Below are 14,536 nucleotides of genomic sequence, written 5' to 3'. Positions count from 1 at the left end.
GTTATTGTGGGAAGAACTTGGAGATGATCAATTTTCCATTTAAATAAACTACTTCATTTAAATACACAACAGGATGAAACTGTGCCGCATAAACGACGTTAGCAAATAGATTTCCAATGACAACATTACAAATGTTGACGATACATTTTTTATCACGATTTGGCAGATCCTCTCAATGAATACGACGCCCTGTTAAACTACGCTTTAAAGGTATGGCCCAACTTCAAAATGGCGTCCACCATGTGCAGAAATAATTAAATTCGAAAAAAAAAACATGTATGATTTATTCATTTTGCAGAGACCCGAAGGCCATTCGGCTTATGTTCTATAAATACCGATAGGTATAACGTAGCACAATACATTCCGTGCGAAGGCCAACAATGAGGTTTACCTGTTTTTACATGTCAATGAAGTATGGCGGCTTTGAATCCGTAAGTTTATTGTTAGTGTACTTTTACACAAAATCCTGCCGATTCATGCATTGACTTGAGTTGTAACCATGTATGCCCAACTTCAAAATGGCGTCCACATTGTGCAGAAATAATTAAATTCGAAAAAAAATTCCACAATGATTTATTCATTTCGCAGAGACTCGAAGGCCATTCGGCTTATGTTCAATAAATACCGAAAGGTATAACGAAGCACAATACATTCCGTGCGAAGGCCAACAATGAAGTTTCTCCTTTTTACAGGCGGCTTTCAATCCGTACTTCACCGTCCCTGTACTTCGTCACAAAAAAACCTTCCGTTCCAGTAGCGTTCTTTCGTTTTAGACAACCCACAAATTGTCGGTGATTCGGGTTAAGAGGGGTCATAACAAAGACGAGCCAATGAAATGCTGCATTTGTAACTCAACTTTCCGTGACTCGGCGTTTCAACTGAACGAATTATGGTCGTCAGACGGAATAGCCATTCAATCACGTACTCCTCTCTTTTTGGCAACAAAGGCCCTCGCTAAGCTTCCCAACACGGAGTCAATGTAAAGCACTTAACGGGCTTGCGGCAAAACTGCTGTGGATCAAACCACTTTCTTGTAGGGAACAACACAATTTAATAATAATAATAATAATAATAGAGAAATTTATAAAGCGCAGACACACACAGACAAATCTACTTTAAGGCGTTTAAACAAAGAATAAACACACAAACTGTATCATTTAAGTTAAAAAAACTAATTCCAATAGAACCTTAAGACAATACAAAGACAACTCAAACAGCTGCATGGGTGGCCTACAATCTAAACTTTAAAAAGCGATTTACAACACTCAAGCAAACATACTAGATAAAAACAGGAATAAAAAGGTATTTGCCAATAAAATACAACGATAAAACCTTTGTACATGGAAAACACCAATAATACTACTAATTCACTGCAAAATACCGTTTAAAAAGATGAGTCTTTAGACGACTCTTGACCAAATCAAGTGTCATCGAGTTCCTGACACATGATGGCAAATTGTTCCAGAGAGAGGGAGCGGCAGCACTGAATGCTCTGCCACCGTACGTGAAGGTGCGTGGAGGTGCAGAGGGTGCCTGCAACATCATGAGCGATGCAGACCGTAGTTGGCGAGTGGGCCGATAACAATGTACCAGCTCCTGTAAGTAGGATAGTGCCAGTCCGTGCACTGCTTTAAATGTGAGGATGAGAGTTTTGTAGATGATTCGCTGTGACACTGGGAGCCAATGAAGTGATTGTAGGATTGGGGTTATGTATTCGCTTCGGCATTTTGCAGACGTTGCAGTCCCTGTATCTCATTGGTCGGGAGGCCAATGAGAAGGTTGTTGCAGCTATTAATTCTCGAGGTGATGAATGCATGCAGTAGTTTCTCTGTAGCAGATTTGTTGAGATAATTCCGAATCTTGCCAATCTTGTGGAGGAATGCTCATCCCACTCGACATATGTTACTGACATGGGTCCTTAAGCGTAGATCACTGTCAAAGATTACACCAAGGTTACGTGCCTCATCGCAGAAATCGACCAGTGACTCCCCGATCATTACTAGCTGCAGAGGGGCAGTGAAGAAAGTGAACATAGGAGCACTGCATACTGAGTCTTGTGGTACGCGCCATGGTATTAGATGTACATCGGATTCAGCATCACCAATAACCACGGATTGGGAACGATCACAAAGCTATGATTGGAACCATTCCAGGGCCGTCCCAGTCGAACCAAACCGATGCTCCAGACGATCAAGTAAGATGGCATAGTCGATCGTATCGAATGCAGAGCTGAAGTCGAGTAAGATAAGAACTGCTTCCTGGTGCTCATCAATGGAGCGAAGAACATCGTTCTGGACTCGCAGTACAGCCATCTCAATAAAATGATGAGCTCGATATGCAGACTGAGCTTTTGCGTAGGGATCATTTGATGTGAAGTAGTCCTTCAGCTGCAGCATACAACATCTCTCCAGTAGCTTAGACATGAAACTAAGGAGTGACACTGGTTGATAGCTACTCAAGATGTTTTGATCGAGCTTGGGATTTTTGATCAAAGGAACATTGCGAGCAGGTTTGAAACTTCGTGGAACAACCCCAGATGTGAGGGATAAGTTGATAATCTCCGTTAGGTTGGCAACAGAGTGTCTGTGCACTTCTTGAGCAGTGTGGTTGGAAAAAGATCCAGTTGACAGCTCTTTGATTGAAGGCGATTCCACAATAAATTTCATTAGTTTCAGTTCCAATTATTGCAGACAGATTTTTTTAACGGTTTATGTATGTTTGTTTTACATAGTGAGAAGATAAAATAATGCTGTATAATATAGTGACCACATTCCCAAAACATAATTGAATATATCATACTTTCCATTCCTTCCATTCGTCTTTTACCTGCCCTCCCTTTATATAGAAAGACCAAAGTTTTCGATGAAGGCACGTGTTATGAAAATCAATTGAACAGATGGCAGTTCAGGATGATTGACAAGTCAGAAAAACTCAACAGGTTACCATGGGCGTCGATTACTTCCCCGCGCTTACTTTTTAGAGGGAAAAGGCACTCGAAAGGTGGGGGGGGGGGCAAGATTTGACGCACGCTGTTTATAAACGTTTATATACGAATTTATGTACAAAAAGCATTTCATGATCCTCTCGGCATATTTCATGATCCTCTCGGCAGTTTCAACTGCTAAACATACATGAAATTAACATTCATAAATACCTTAGACAGTTTACCGATTCCTATTGGTCGGGAGCCCGTCAAGTGGCCAGTTTTAAACGGTTAGAAAAATTTGCAATAATGTTTTAAAAGCCTACATATCGATTATGTGAAATGCCTTTGTATGTACGCCAGAGAAAGAGAGAAATGGGTATACCACGGAAGACATTGGGGGTGAACGTCCCTTCCCTCATTAGACAATTTGATAACCTGTGTTTACAAACTCACATGTTGTGGTCACGTGACGCCAACTTTTTCCTGACAAGTGCAAACCGATCTATTTTGAATTGTATGTTTATCACGGGAATATTGGTATATGAAATATTTCAGTTATTGTTTTCAGTATACATGTACTATGATAAACACAAATAATGAGGCAGAGGAGTCGGGGTTGTAGCGGCGTGACTAGGGTTAAGCTGCTAGGGCACTTTAGTCTGGTGGGATTTCTGAAAAAAAAAGGCTCTGTCTAAGAATCAAGGGACATTTTTGGCAACCTCGTCCCCAGTGCTTACTTTATTTCCAACCTCGCTTCCAATAGTAAGCCCTAGAAAGGAAACTTTTTTCCTGTATTCAGATTCGATACCGTAATTGGCTAGAAATGAATGTTTTCAAAATCATTGTAATGATAACGTCCACGCCTTCTCAAAAATACTTCTTTCCTTTCCAATGTGTTCATATTAATATGACATGTGCTACTGCATATTAGCGGGATAAGACTGTAACATTTTAACTTCGAAAACAACCTTGTTTTCGTAACTCACGGTGCGACGAATTGATTCTATTTTACCCCAGACACCGCATACAAAAACAAACGCTAATGTAACACACGGGCAGGCATCAGACTATTCCTTATTTGTCCAAACATATTGCACATGCAAATGATTCAATACCAAGGTGAAAGAGCAGGTAGTGGTGGGCGCGCACTACTCGATGCCCTGGGGACGAGGTTACATTTTTTTTGAAAGCCGAAAAGTCTAGCACCCCCGGGTGCCCCCCATTTGAAATATTGAAATTAACAAAAAGGAATGAAGAAACATATGCCAATAGCAAGGCAAGGGAAGCAGTTGAAAGAGAAAACAAAATCGCTGGGAAACCAAACAAAAGGAAATGTGAAGATATTGAATGTCGGAAACAAGGAGTGAAACAAATAACCCCAACAACTACAAAATCAATATGACATTAAAAAGCGATTCCTTGGCCTCTGTGATTTTATGTCTTTTTCATAATTCCAGTGACAGCATTATTGCGAGCAGATGAATTTGATAATTATGCTGTATGTGTATTCTCAGAGGATTGGGAGAGGTCACACTTGCTCAGCATTGGCTCAGGTATCTGGCCACTGTCTGACATGATGCCCATAGATCTTACTTGAATTTAAACAGCCGATTTGGTTATCGTCAATAAGGTGCTTTTTGTGTTTATATTCCAATGAGATTTGAGATGGTAATAGAAGGTGCCGTTTGAGGATATTATGTTTGAAGATATTGCAGGCTGGTGTTCACATACAAATGAGATTTGGGTTGGTCATACAAAGCACTGCCTGAATATATTCAGGCTGGTGTTCACATTCAAATGAGAATTGGGTTGGTCATAGAAAGCGCTGTCTGAAGATATTCGGTTGTGGCGTCCACAATTGAATGAATTTTGGGTTGTCATAAAGAGCGCTGCCTGAAAATTTTCAGGCTGGTGTTCACATACAAATGAGATATGGGTTGGTCATGCAAAGCACTGCCTGAAGATATTCGGGTGTGGTGTTCACATTCAATTGAGATTTGGGTTGGTCATAGAAAGTACTGCCTGAAGATATTCGGGTGTGATGTTCACATTTAAACGAAATTTGGGTTGGTCATAGAAAGCACTGTCTGAATATATTCAGGGTGGTGTTCAAATTGAAATGAGATTGGCTTGGTCACAGAAAGCACTGTCAGAATATTTTCAGGTTGGTGTTCACATACAAATGAGATTTGGGTTGGTCGTTATATAAAGCACTGTCTCAAGATATTCGGGTGTGGCGTCCACAATCGAATGAGTTTTGGGTTGGTCACAGAAAGCGCTGTCTGAAGATATTCGCTTATGGCGTCCACAATCGAATGAGTTGTGGGTTGGTCATAGAAAGCGCTGTTTGAAAATATTTAGGTTGGTGTTCACATACAGATAAGGTTTTGGGTTGGTCATAGAAAACATTGTCTGAAGATATTTTGGTGTGGCGTTCATATTCAAATGAGATTTGGGTTGGTTATAGAAATCTCTGCCTGATATTGGGGTGTGGTGCTCACATTGAAATGAGATTTGGGTATGTCATAGAAGGTTTCTCCTGTCAGTTGGAATAACTTAGGGGGGTCTCTCACAAGATCACCAAACACGTTTATTGGGTTGAGATGAATTTCGCCGACCAAATTAGGAAACAGAAGAGTGTGCAGTCTTGGGTTAGGTGCAGGTAAATCAAGTAAGGCTGAACACAGAAAAACATGAAACAACCACCAAACGCATTCCTCGTCAACTATACTTTCAAATCGTGGAGCAGTTATCAACATTAGTAGTTATCCTATTTTTTTAAAACATTATTTCATTACTTATTTTGAAAAAACCAATTCGAATATTATTTCCGATGGTCATGCATGTAGTAGGGTCGTGTCGGCAGCCATGCAACCCAACCTACATACAAATGGTATTTGCCCGCTTAATTCCTAAATCCCAACCTATATCATGATGCACATCGCTGTGGCCACGTGCTTTTATTATTTATTCAATGAAACCAACAGCGGTTATCCGCCACTTACAGGTGTCATACGTTAAATATATTTGTTACACATAAAATATTATACAAATTCTAAAATCCTTACAAATTAAAAAGACCATTCAAAAACGGACAAAACAAAAACACAAAATACAATTGTCGGAGAGATAATACATGAAACGACCTGTTCAAAAACAGCAAATCAAAAACGAACAACCAAACACCCCAACGGGCAGACAGAACGACAAACAGATAGACCGACAAACAGACCGACCAACACCATGACAGACAGATAAACAAACAAACAAACATCCCAACAAACACCCTGACAAGCAATCCAACAAACAAACACACAGATCCCTTTTACACGATTTTTGCTGTGTTCACGCATCTCTTGAACGAGCTCTTTTGAAACATGCATATTTATGATTTTTCACAAAGACACCGGTCACAGTTGAAAAGAGCGCATCGTGCAGAGCTTAATTCTCATTGAGCGATGAGCAGTTTCTATGCTGTTGAACTATACGTTCGTTCAAAACGAAGGAAAACTACTACGCGTGTACACAACGGAGTCCAACCTGGGCTAGTGGAGTCCGTAGCTCCCTACAGGCATGACAATCTTCCTGTAAACAGGAATTCCTGTTTTTCGGTTGCCCAAATTTCTGCGTTTTTATTCAGCCTGTTTTGGGGCTTTTTGCCCGATTTCCACATCTTTTTTTCCTGTTTTTCAAAAGTTTCCTCTTTTTTTTCCATTGAAATTTATTCTCATTCTTGCCCTAAAAAACGGACTGCACAAACATCTTTTCCGGAAATCATAACAATAGAACGATCCAGTTGTCTTACTTTTTATTGGTAAGATTTGGTAACATCGGGAGCGTAATTCACTGTGGTTTGTGTTTCAGTATAACAGCTATAGCATTTACGTCCATATATCCTTTATCAGTAAAAAAACGAGAAAGGCAAGCCGCAGTTTAATTACTTTCAATGCCCCCTTGAAAACATTTTTTGCACCTCCAGGTGCCCCCGTAATGATTCAACCCAGTTACGCCCCTGAACAGTGCCCTTCTCGCAATAAAAAAATGGTCTCTCTACATAACAAGGTAAAAGTAAAACAAAAGATCAGGATGGACTAAGTATTCATAATTAATTTTGTACCTCGTCATATGGTTTATAGCGAAATGAACAAGACCATATTTTTTTCCTCCACTTTCACCGACGGAAGGTGCCCTTTTTTTCTTAGCAAGTGCCCCTTTTTGGTGTTGCCCCCAGTTTGAAAAGCGTTCCGCCGCCCCTGCGCTGCCGCGTTTACACTGGATCCGATCCTGCTTCGATCCACCGTTTACAACCGATGGAAGGTCACTTATTATGCGATATTACCGTACTTGCGGTCATTTTTCGCGCGCTGTACAATCGGTGAGCCCTTTACTTGTTTTGCTCACGATTAAAACTTCGTCACCGTTACACGTCACATTTAAATGGATGATTGCCATTCATTTTTGCTTTGATTTCTTTCCGATGTCGGGCCCAAATGTCTACGAATGTTTAAAACACGTACTTATCATCGCATTATCGCTCCATGCTTGCCTGTCTGCAAAATATTCCTGCTGTTACTGCCGGCCTTTATCGGACGCCATGACTTCGAACACCGCCCAAGACGAACTTTTCGGAGAGTTTCGGGAGAGTGCCGTGAACCAAAAAGAATGGCATGGTATTGCGGGATCAGACCCGGATCGTGTCCTTCCCGAAAGGGGGATCGACAAAGGTGGATCAAATCCGGATATGATCTCGATTAGGCCTACACTTGTCGTCGATCTCCCTTCGATCCTCCTTGCGGGATCAGATCCCCCTTCGATCCCCATGGCAGGATCCAGTGGTCAAGGTTATGTATAGCTACGTGTTTGATTAAGGATCACAGACAAAAAATTGGCGAAGGGACTTAAAAGATAAAAAGCTGGGAAAGGTGTTGAAAAGTCAATAGTAGTGGAGTGTTTCCCTCATGGAAACAGAAAAAACTCTGGGAAGTTAGACTCATATTTAAGCTGGAGAAAACCAATCTGCATGTATGACTTTTTCTTGTCTTTTCCTATCTTTTATTGCTTACTTATTAGTGTTGCCCAATTAAAACTTAATTAAGACAAACCAATTAAGAGGGAAATAATCCCAGACAGTTCCTACACTCAAAAACAACACTCTCAGATGAAAAAGAAAATTGCTTGGGAATAAATATATAACACGGATAGAGTGCGTTCGATTACTTCCCCGCGCTTACTCGTGCAAGCGCAGCAGCGTTCGATTTACCCCTCACTTGACTCGCGCTTACTCGAGCCTGACCCGCCCAAGTAACCGACTCGCCGAGTCGGTTACTTAGGTAAGTATCCCATAAGGCCATGCAATAGACATGGCTGCCAACGTTTCAGGGTAGAAATAATGTCACGTGTGTTTGTTGTTTACTTTTTTCTTACACTTTATTTAAATTAGTCAAATCACTGACGTAATTTTCAAGAATCGGCTCCCGAAAAAGGATTCTTTATTCGGCAAAATGCTTTACAAAATTAATGCTCTCAATGAAATCGCCCAATGCTATCGTTATGAATTAACCTACCAAGTAGAAGTACACAAACAGCCAGGAGTACAGCAATGCTTAGCACGGCCACTGCGACTAGGAGCCGTTTGCGTGGAAACTTGGTCACTGTTTCGTCCTCGGTGAGAGTCAACTCGGCCCTTGGGCTAGTTCGCTCATCCGCGTTCACACTGTTGACAGTGGAATCAGCCATCCTGACACTCTCGATCTCTTGAAACACACAAAAAAAAACATTTCGAATGAATAATGATATTTTATTTTTAACCCTATAAAAGTATATATGTCGGCAGTGGCACTTTCCTTACATATCACCTCTGCGAGCATGACTCGAAAACCTGCCCGACCTACGTGTTATTCCGTGGCTATCCCCCCCTACTGCTGATTTTTCTTCCCATGTTAATGTCTTCATCGTCTCTTACTTTAGTATCTTTTCCAAGTTTCCGAGTGACAGTTCTCTAAAGGGAGTAAGCGCGCGAACTATTGGTTTCATAAAAAGACAACTCAGAAACGTACTTTAGTTTTTAACTTTTTCTTTTTAACTCATTTTCTTTCTTAATAAACACAACATATGCTTTTGTCGTTAAACACAAAGGCTTTTGTGAAGAAAATGCTTCCGCTAACTTTCACCGACATAACAATATAGGACCCCTGCTTTTTTGAAGGGCTTATCCAATATCACATTGTGATGCGGTAGGTCTAGGCCTACATGTACGCGACCTTGTGTACATAATTATTGGAACATGATGTATTTCGACTCTATGGAATACGGATCAATTGGTTGTATTGCGTATGTCTGCATGAAGATAACTGCTATGAAGTACCCAAGTGTGACGTCATTTCGAACCAGAAAGTGTAGTGCAAACGAACGGAGTACGCGCGCGTGTTGGTTCACGGCATGGGCTGAATCACGCGCTAATGTCTTTCACACACATTTTGTGCGCGTGACAGATTCACTTCGTTGATTACTTCAAAATGACAGCTTGCCAGAAAGAACAATTTCACAGGGAATTTAGTCCCTTTACTACCTTTCAACCAAGTATGTTTTTCAACAATAATTACGCTAGCTACTTTTTGGATAGCTGCGAATGATGGACTCGGGCTTTAAGTCCTCAAAGTAAAAAATGCAATTTTTATGCGACTCCGCGCGTAAGCCGATCGGAGTCAACTTTAGAAACTGTGACATTTCGATCAGGACTGTCAGCTTCGGACCACAACGGGTTACCGAAGACCCAATATATAGAAGGCGCCGCTGAATGGTCAGAATCTCGAGGTCATGCCGAAGTCTTGTTTTGCATAATTAATCGCCGAATCGGCTCGCATCTTACATGTTCTTGCTATTTCGGATATTCCATAGACTAGACCCAACCGGTGGACATCTGCACTAGCTAGTTGAAAGCAGTAGCTTCAAATATAAGTTTGAAGATTTTTTTTCACAAATCCCAACAGCAAAAATCTAGCACACCCTAAAAACGATTGTCGAACCATATCTAGTCATATGTGAAAGTTCAGTGGGTCAGCAGTGTGGTGCCAAACCAACAAATCTTGAATTAAGGCAAAAAAAAATACTCGGTCTCTGGTCAGCGCGCGCGTCGATTTTAATCATGCGCGTCAACCTTTTTTTTTCTTCAAATAAACACGGAAGCTACAACAGCGCCCTCTATTGCCGCACCTCCTCAAATTTTTGTACCAAGGAGCACCGCGGAATGGGGAAATTGCACCAAGGTAAATGATAAAGGGCACCAAGGCAAATTATGGAGGACACCAATGTATAATGAGGACACAAAAAAGCAAAATAGTACCCACCTTGTCTGTACAATTCAAGCTTGAAAAAAAGCCACCACCAAAAAAAAAAAACCCGCGTCGCCGCATCAATTCCGGAGACCGATAATTTTTTTTTTTGGCCTAAGCCTAACAAGACGATAGATTCTGAGGCTTGCATTTCAGCGACTGTGACCTGCTATTAGCACAATGGGCTCTTACTTGAGGATTTTTTGAAGAAGAAATTTAGATTAAAAAAAAGCCCAAAAATTTCGGGAATTTCCCGTCTGATCCCTAAAATGAAAACATATTGTGTGAATCGCGACAGGTTGCACAATATAACGCAACCTGTTCGCAACTAACCTTTCTATTTTGAGAAGCATGGCCAGACAGATATGAGGAGATAATTAGTGACATGGGAATTTTAAGTTCATAAGGGACTTCTCCGGAAATTAAAGAGTGATTAAAAAGATATGTTAAAGGGTCAACAATAAAAGGAGCAATTTTTTTATCAGAATATTATGAAGTTCATCATGACCAGAAACCTTCTTATTTGGAATTTTAATGATACAATCAAATAGTTCTTCCCATGTTATTAGGCTAATCGGGAAAGTTACCTTTTATATATATTATCGGGTCAGAAGTTTTCTATTCGAATTAATTGACTGGATATTTTTGTGCTTTTTATTCAAAATGTCATTGCTGATTTTTCAGGTATTTCTTATGTTAGTTTTTTCTTGCTCAAAAGACGCTGAATAATATATTTCCTTGGGAGCTCTAATAACGGTGGTTAATTGTTTTTATATCTGTTGTATTTGAATTTATTGATCTCAGAAGGTTTTGCAAGAAATATTTTATACAGTTTATTTTTCTTTTTTAAATACTTTCTTAGTAGACCTTTAGTAATCCATTATAAGGCATGCATTTATCAATGAGTTCACTGCTATTAGCACAATGAGCTCGTACGTGAGGATTTTTTGAAAAGGTGAAATTTCGATTTCAACAAAGGCCCAAAAAATTCGGGAATTTCCCATCTGTTCCCTCAAATATCTTCCGAAGGTCACCTTTTTTTCCACCGTGAAAGCGTATTGTGTGAGTCTAGACAGGTTGCACAATATAAAACCGTACATGTATGTGCAAAAGTTCTTTTAAATCTAGCGATATTTTTTTCAAGACAGTTTGCAACTAACCTTTCTATTTTGAGAAGCTCGGCCAGACAGACATGAGGAGATAATTAGTGACATGGGAACAAAACATTGCTTGGTTAACAAAACATTGCTTGAAATGCTCTGCAATCGTTTAAGGGTCGTTAACATCATCACAGTTGTTTATTTTGATCGAATTAATTGACTGGATATTTTTGTGCTTTTTATTCAAAATGTCATTGCTGATTTTCCAGGTATTTCTTACGTTCGTCTGTTCTTGCTCAAAAGACGCTGAATAATACATTTTCTTGGGAGCTCTAAATAACGGTGGTTTAGTGTGTTTATATCTGTTGTATTTGAATTTATTGATCTCAGAAGGTTTTGTAAGAAATATTTTATACAGTTTATTTTTCGTTTTTAAAGACTTTCTTAGTAGACCTTTAGTAATCCATTATAGGCATGCATTTATCAATGAATTCACTTAGCTTGGATAAGAACTGCGAGTTTCGCAAATTTTCTCAATCATCGGTAATAATTGAATCCCAGTCAACTTGTGCTAGTTCACCTTTTAGAGCAGCAACATTTCTGGCTGATGTATTCCTTTTCCAAAAGAACTAGATTGTTGCTTAGCTTGAGCAAGGTTGGAGCAAAACAAATTGGAAGATGACCGCTGAAATTCGATAGAACAATAAAAGTGGAGAATGGTTCAATATTGTCAGTAAAGATAACGTTGTCGAATTTTGAGTTATTCTGGTTGGTTGGTTAATCGTTGGGCGAAAAATAAGAATATAGAGCTTTATTACATTCATTAGTTCCCGCGTGAGTTTCACTGTTAAGAAGATTAAAGTTACAGTCTATCATTTGTAATTTGTACATTATGTTCGTTTGAAGCAACACAAGTACTAAAAATCTAAAGAAGGGTGCTTAACAACTAACCCGATGAAGCTCAGTGAATGCTGTATATTCTGAGAAACAATAATCTAGGATCTTGATTTCAAATCAAAAGTTGCTGAGTCGTGTCTTGAATTGTGCCCAAATTCAGCGTCCGGGGTACGTTCTCATCATAGAGCTATATTAAATTACTAGAGCGCTAACTTCGTGTACAAAGTAATGCCTGCTAGGCGCATCCATGTTTGTGCATAAAACTATGGAGACCTAGAAATTTTGTACGGCTTTTGTACGGCTATTTGCATATCTGCGTTTGTATTCCAAACCGTTGCGTTATCGAAGCCAATACGCCCAAAACTGAAACGCACGATCAGCAAATGAGCGTGTCATTTTGCTCTACGCAAACAGCTCAACGTGTATTCGCTGCAGATGCTTTTTGCCGTCACGTATTTTGAACCGTCAATGACGCGCTTAAGTTGTTTGCGTATGTTCTACTTGCGCATTGCATATAGAGTAGGCCTACACCTTCAAAATTCAATCCATCTAATTTCATTATGTTCTACAAACACGCACATGAATTCAAAATGTCTGCGCCCAGGACGGCTTTAAATCGTCTCCGCGCGCAGAATGAGGAGTTAGCGCTCTGGGTTAAAAGCTCTATGGTTTTCATCCAGCCGATTGCAGCTACGCGATGTCGCGCACTGTACTGAACGGACGAATGATAGCAACCGCGCGCGAGTGTGCATCGTGTCAACGGTAGCGCGTTTTCTTCAGAATGACAGTTTGGCAGAAAGAATAATTTCACAGGGAGTTTAGTCCCATTCTTATCTTTAAACCAAGTATGCTTTTCAACAATAAATACGTCAGTTATATTTTGGATAGCTGCAAATGATGGACTGTAGCTTAAATATTAAAATCACTTATCGAAAAACATTTTTTTGGCTCAGATGCAATATTCTTCCAGTACTGGTTCAATATCTTCTGAAAGGCCTGAAAACATAAACCAGGAAGTCTGTAGATCAAGCCAATTAGAATGTTCTTGTATTTGTTTTAATCTCAATAAATAGGATTCATGTGATTGAGTCGGATTTGACAGATCGGGGCGCAATACATAAGTTGGAAGCAATAGAAGCAATTGAAAGCGGGAATATCTAGCTACCAAAATCGCGCACGAACCGGGAAAATAACTTAATTCAGTGCCGGGACTAATGTCTGGCACATCTTTGGTAACATGGAACAAAATCCAGTCATGTCAAAAAAACTAATTTGCATAAAGGGTAGAACAATTTTCAAATGGACAACTGTTGAAATTCGCTCGTTTGCCTCTCAAATAGATCTGATGAACTTTTGCTTGCTTAATCAAGTAATTCCTTTAGCATAAGCCAAAGCCAGTATTTTTTTAATGCACAATCAATATTGTATTTGCCTATTTTTAATGCTAGTAATTCCCCCTCGATCATCCACATTCAAATTTCACTCGGTCATTAAAACTCCAAGCAAATTGCATTTCTCTTTTTACAAAACAAAAACATTTTAAGAAATAGATGATTGTCACATGGTTACACTTTTACTTGGTTACGTGAAAACTGTGCAGTCGGTTTAAGAAATCAAAAGACAAACACATTGTGGTGCTCCTTTTGTTCTCACCAGATAGGTATTCCTGATATTAAGATAACTTGCTTAACTTACGGTTTTAAGTCGTAGATATTGTTCCCGCGATACACTTGCTCGGTCTCTGCATAGAGAGGGTTGCAGGTGGAATGAACTCTGGGTAACACCCGTTATCCACGGAGCCAAGTCTTCTCTATAACGTCTGGTATGTCATATCATACAGATTTCTGCGATTCGGCGCCTCAGCCAATCGGAGTCGACTTTACTAAATCGTCAGGCCCGGAATATCCAATAGGAACAGTAGGCACTGAGCTAAAGGGCCCACGAAAAATTCGGGGGCCTACGAAAATACAGCAGTGTGCCATAAAACACTATACCCACACAAACACCCACGCGCAGAGATTTTCTTTGTCAAAGAATTAGGGTCTCTCTCAGAATTTTCGATTTTACCAACTGACGCAGTACAGCATGTAGGCACACCTGTAGGCCCTTCGCATACAATTTACATGTAAAGTCTGTCGTTATGAAGCACTGTGCCAACCCGGCATGGGCGTCGATTAGTGGGGGACGCACAGTGGTGGGCCAGAATCGCCTCAAACGGTGACTGCTCTATGTTCCGACACCCCTATGTTCCGACAACCTAGATTGTGTTGCTCCCGGTTAGG

The 14,536-nt window shown here is 40.1% G+C and overlaps 1 protein-coding gene across 1 annotated transcript in view; it reads right to left on the bottom strand.

Annotated features, from left to right (window-relative positions):
* LOC119745038 (endothelin-converting enzyme homolog) overlaps positions 1–14,135 on the bottom strand; it is a 35,227-nt gene extending 21,092 nt beyond the window's left edge. Inside the window, exons 1-2 of the mRNA XM_038221262.1 lie at positions 13,950–14,135; positions 8,491–8,679 (exon numbers count right to left, since the gene is read on the bottom strand). Of these exons, the coding sequence (XP_038077190.1) occupies positions 8,491–8,662 (172 nt within the window). The 5' untranslated portion in view covers positions 8,663–8,679; positions 13,950–14,135. The remainder of the gene's footprint in view (positions 1–8,490; positions 8,680–13,949) is intronic.
* Between the last annotated feature and the right edge of the window lie 401 nt (positions 14,136–14,536).

The sequence above is a fragment of the Patiria miniata genome, unplaced genomic scaffold (assembly GCF_015706575.1).
Source record: "Patiria miniata isolate m_02_andy unplaced genomic scaffold, ASM1570657v1 HiC_scaffold_7, whole genome shotgun sequence".
In the NCBI taxonomy this organism is placed as follows: Eukaryota; Metazoa; Echinodermata; class Asteroidea; order Valvatida; family Asterinidae; genus Patiria; species Patiria miniata.
The sequence above is the reverse complement of the archived record's forward strand: the minus strand, read 5'-3'. Positions and strand labels throughout refer to the sequence as shown.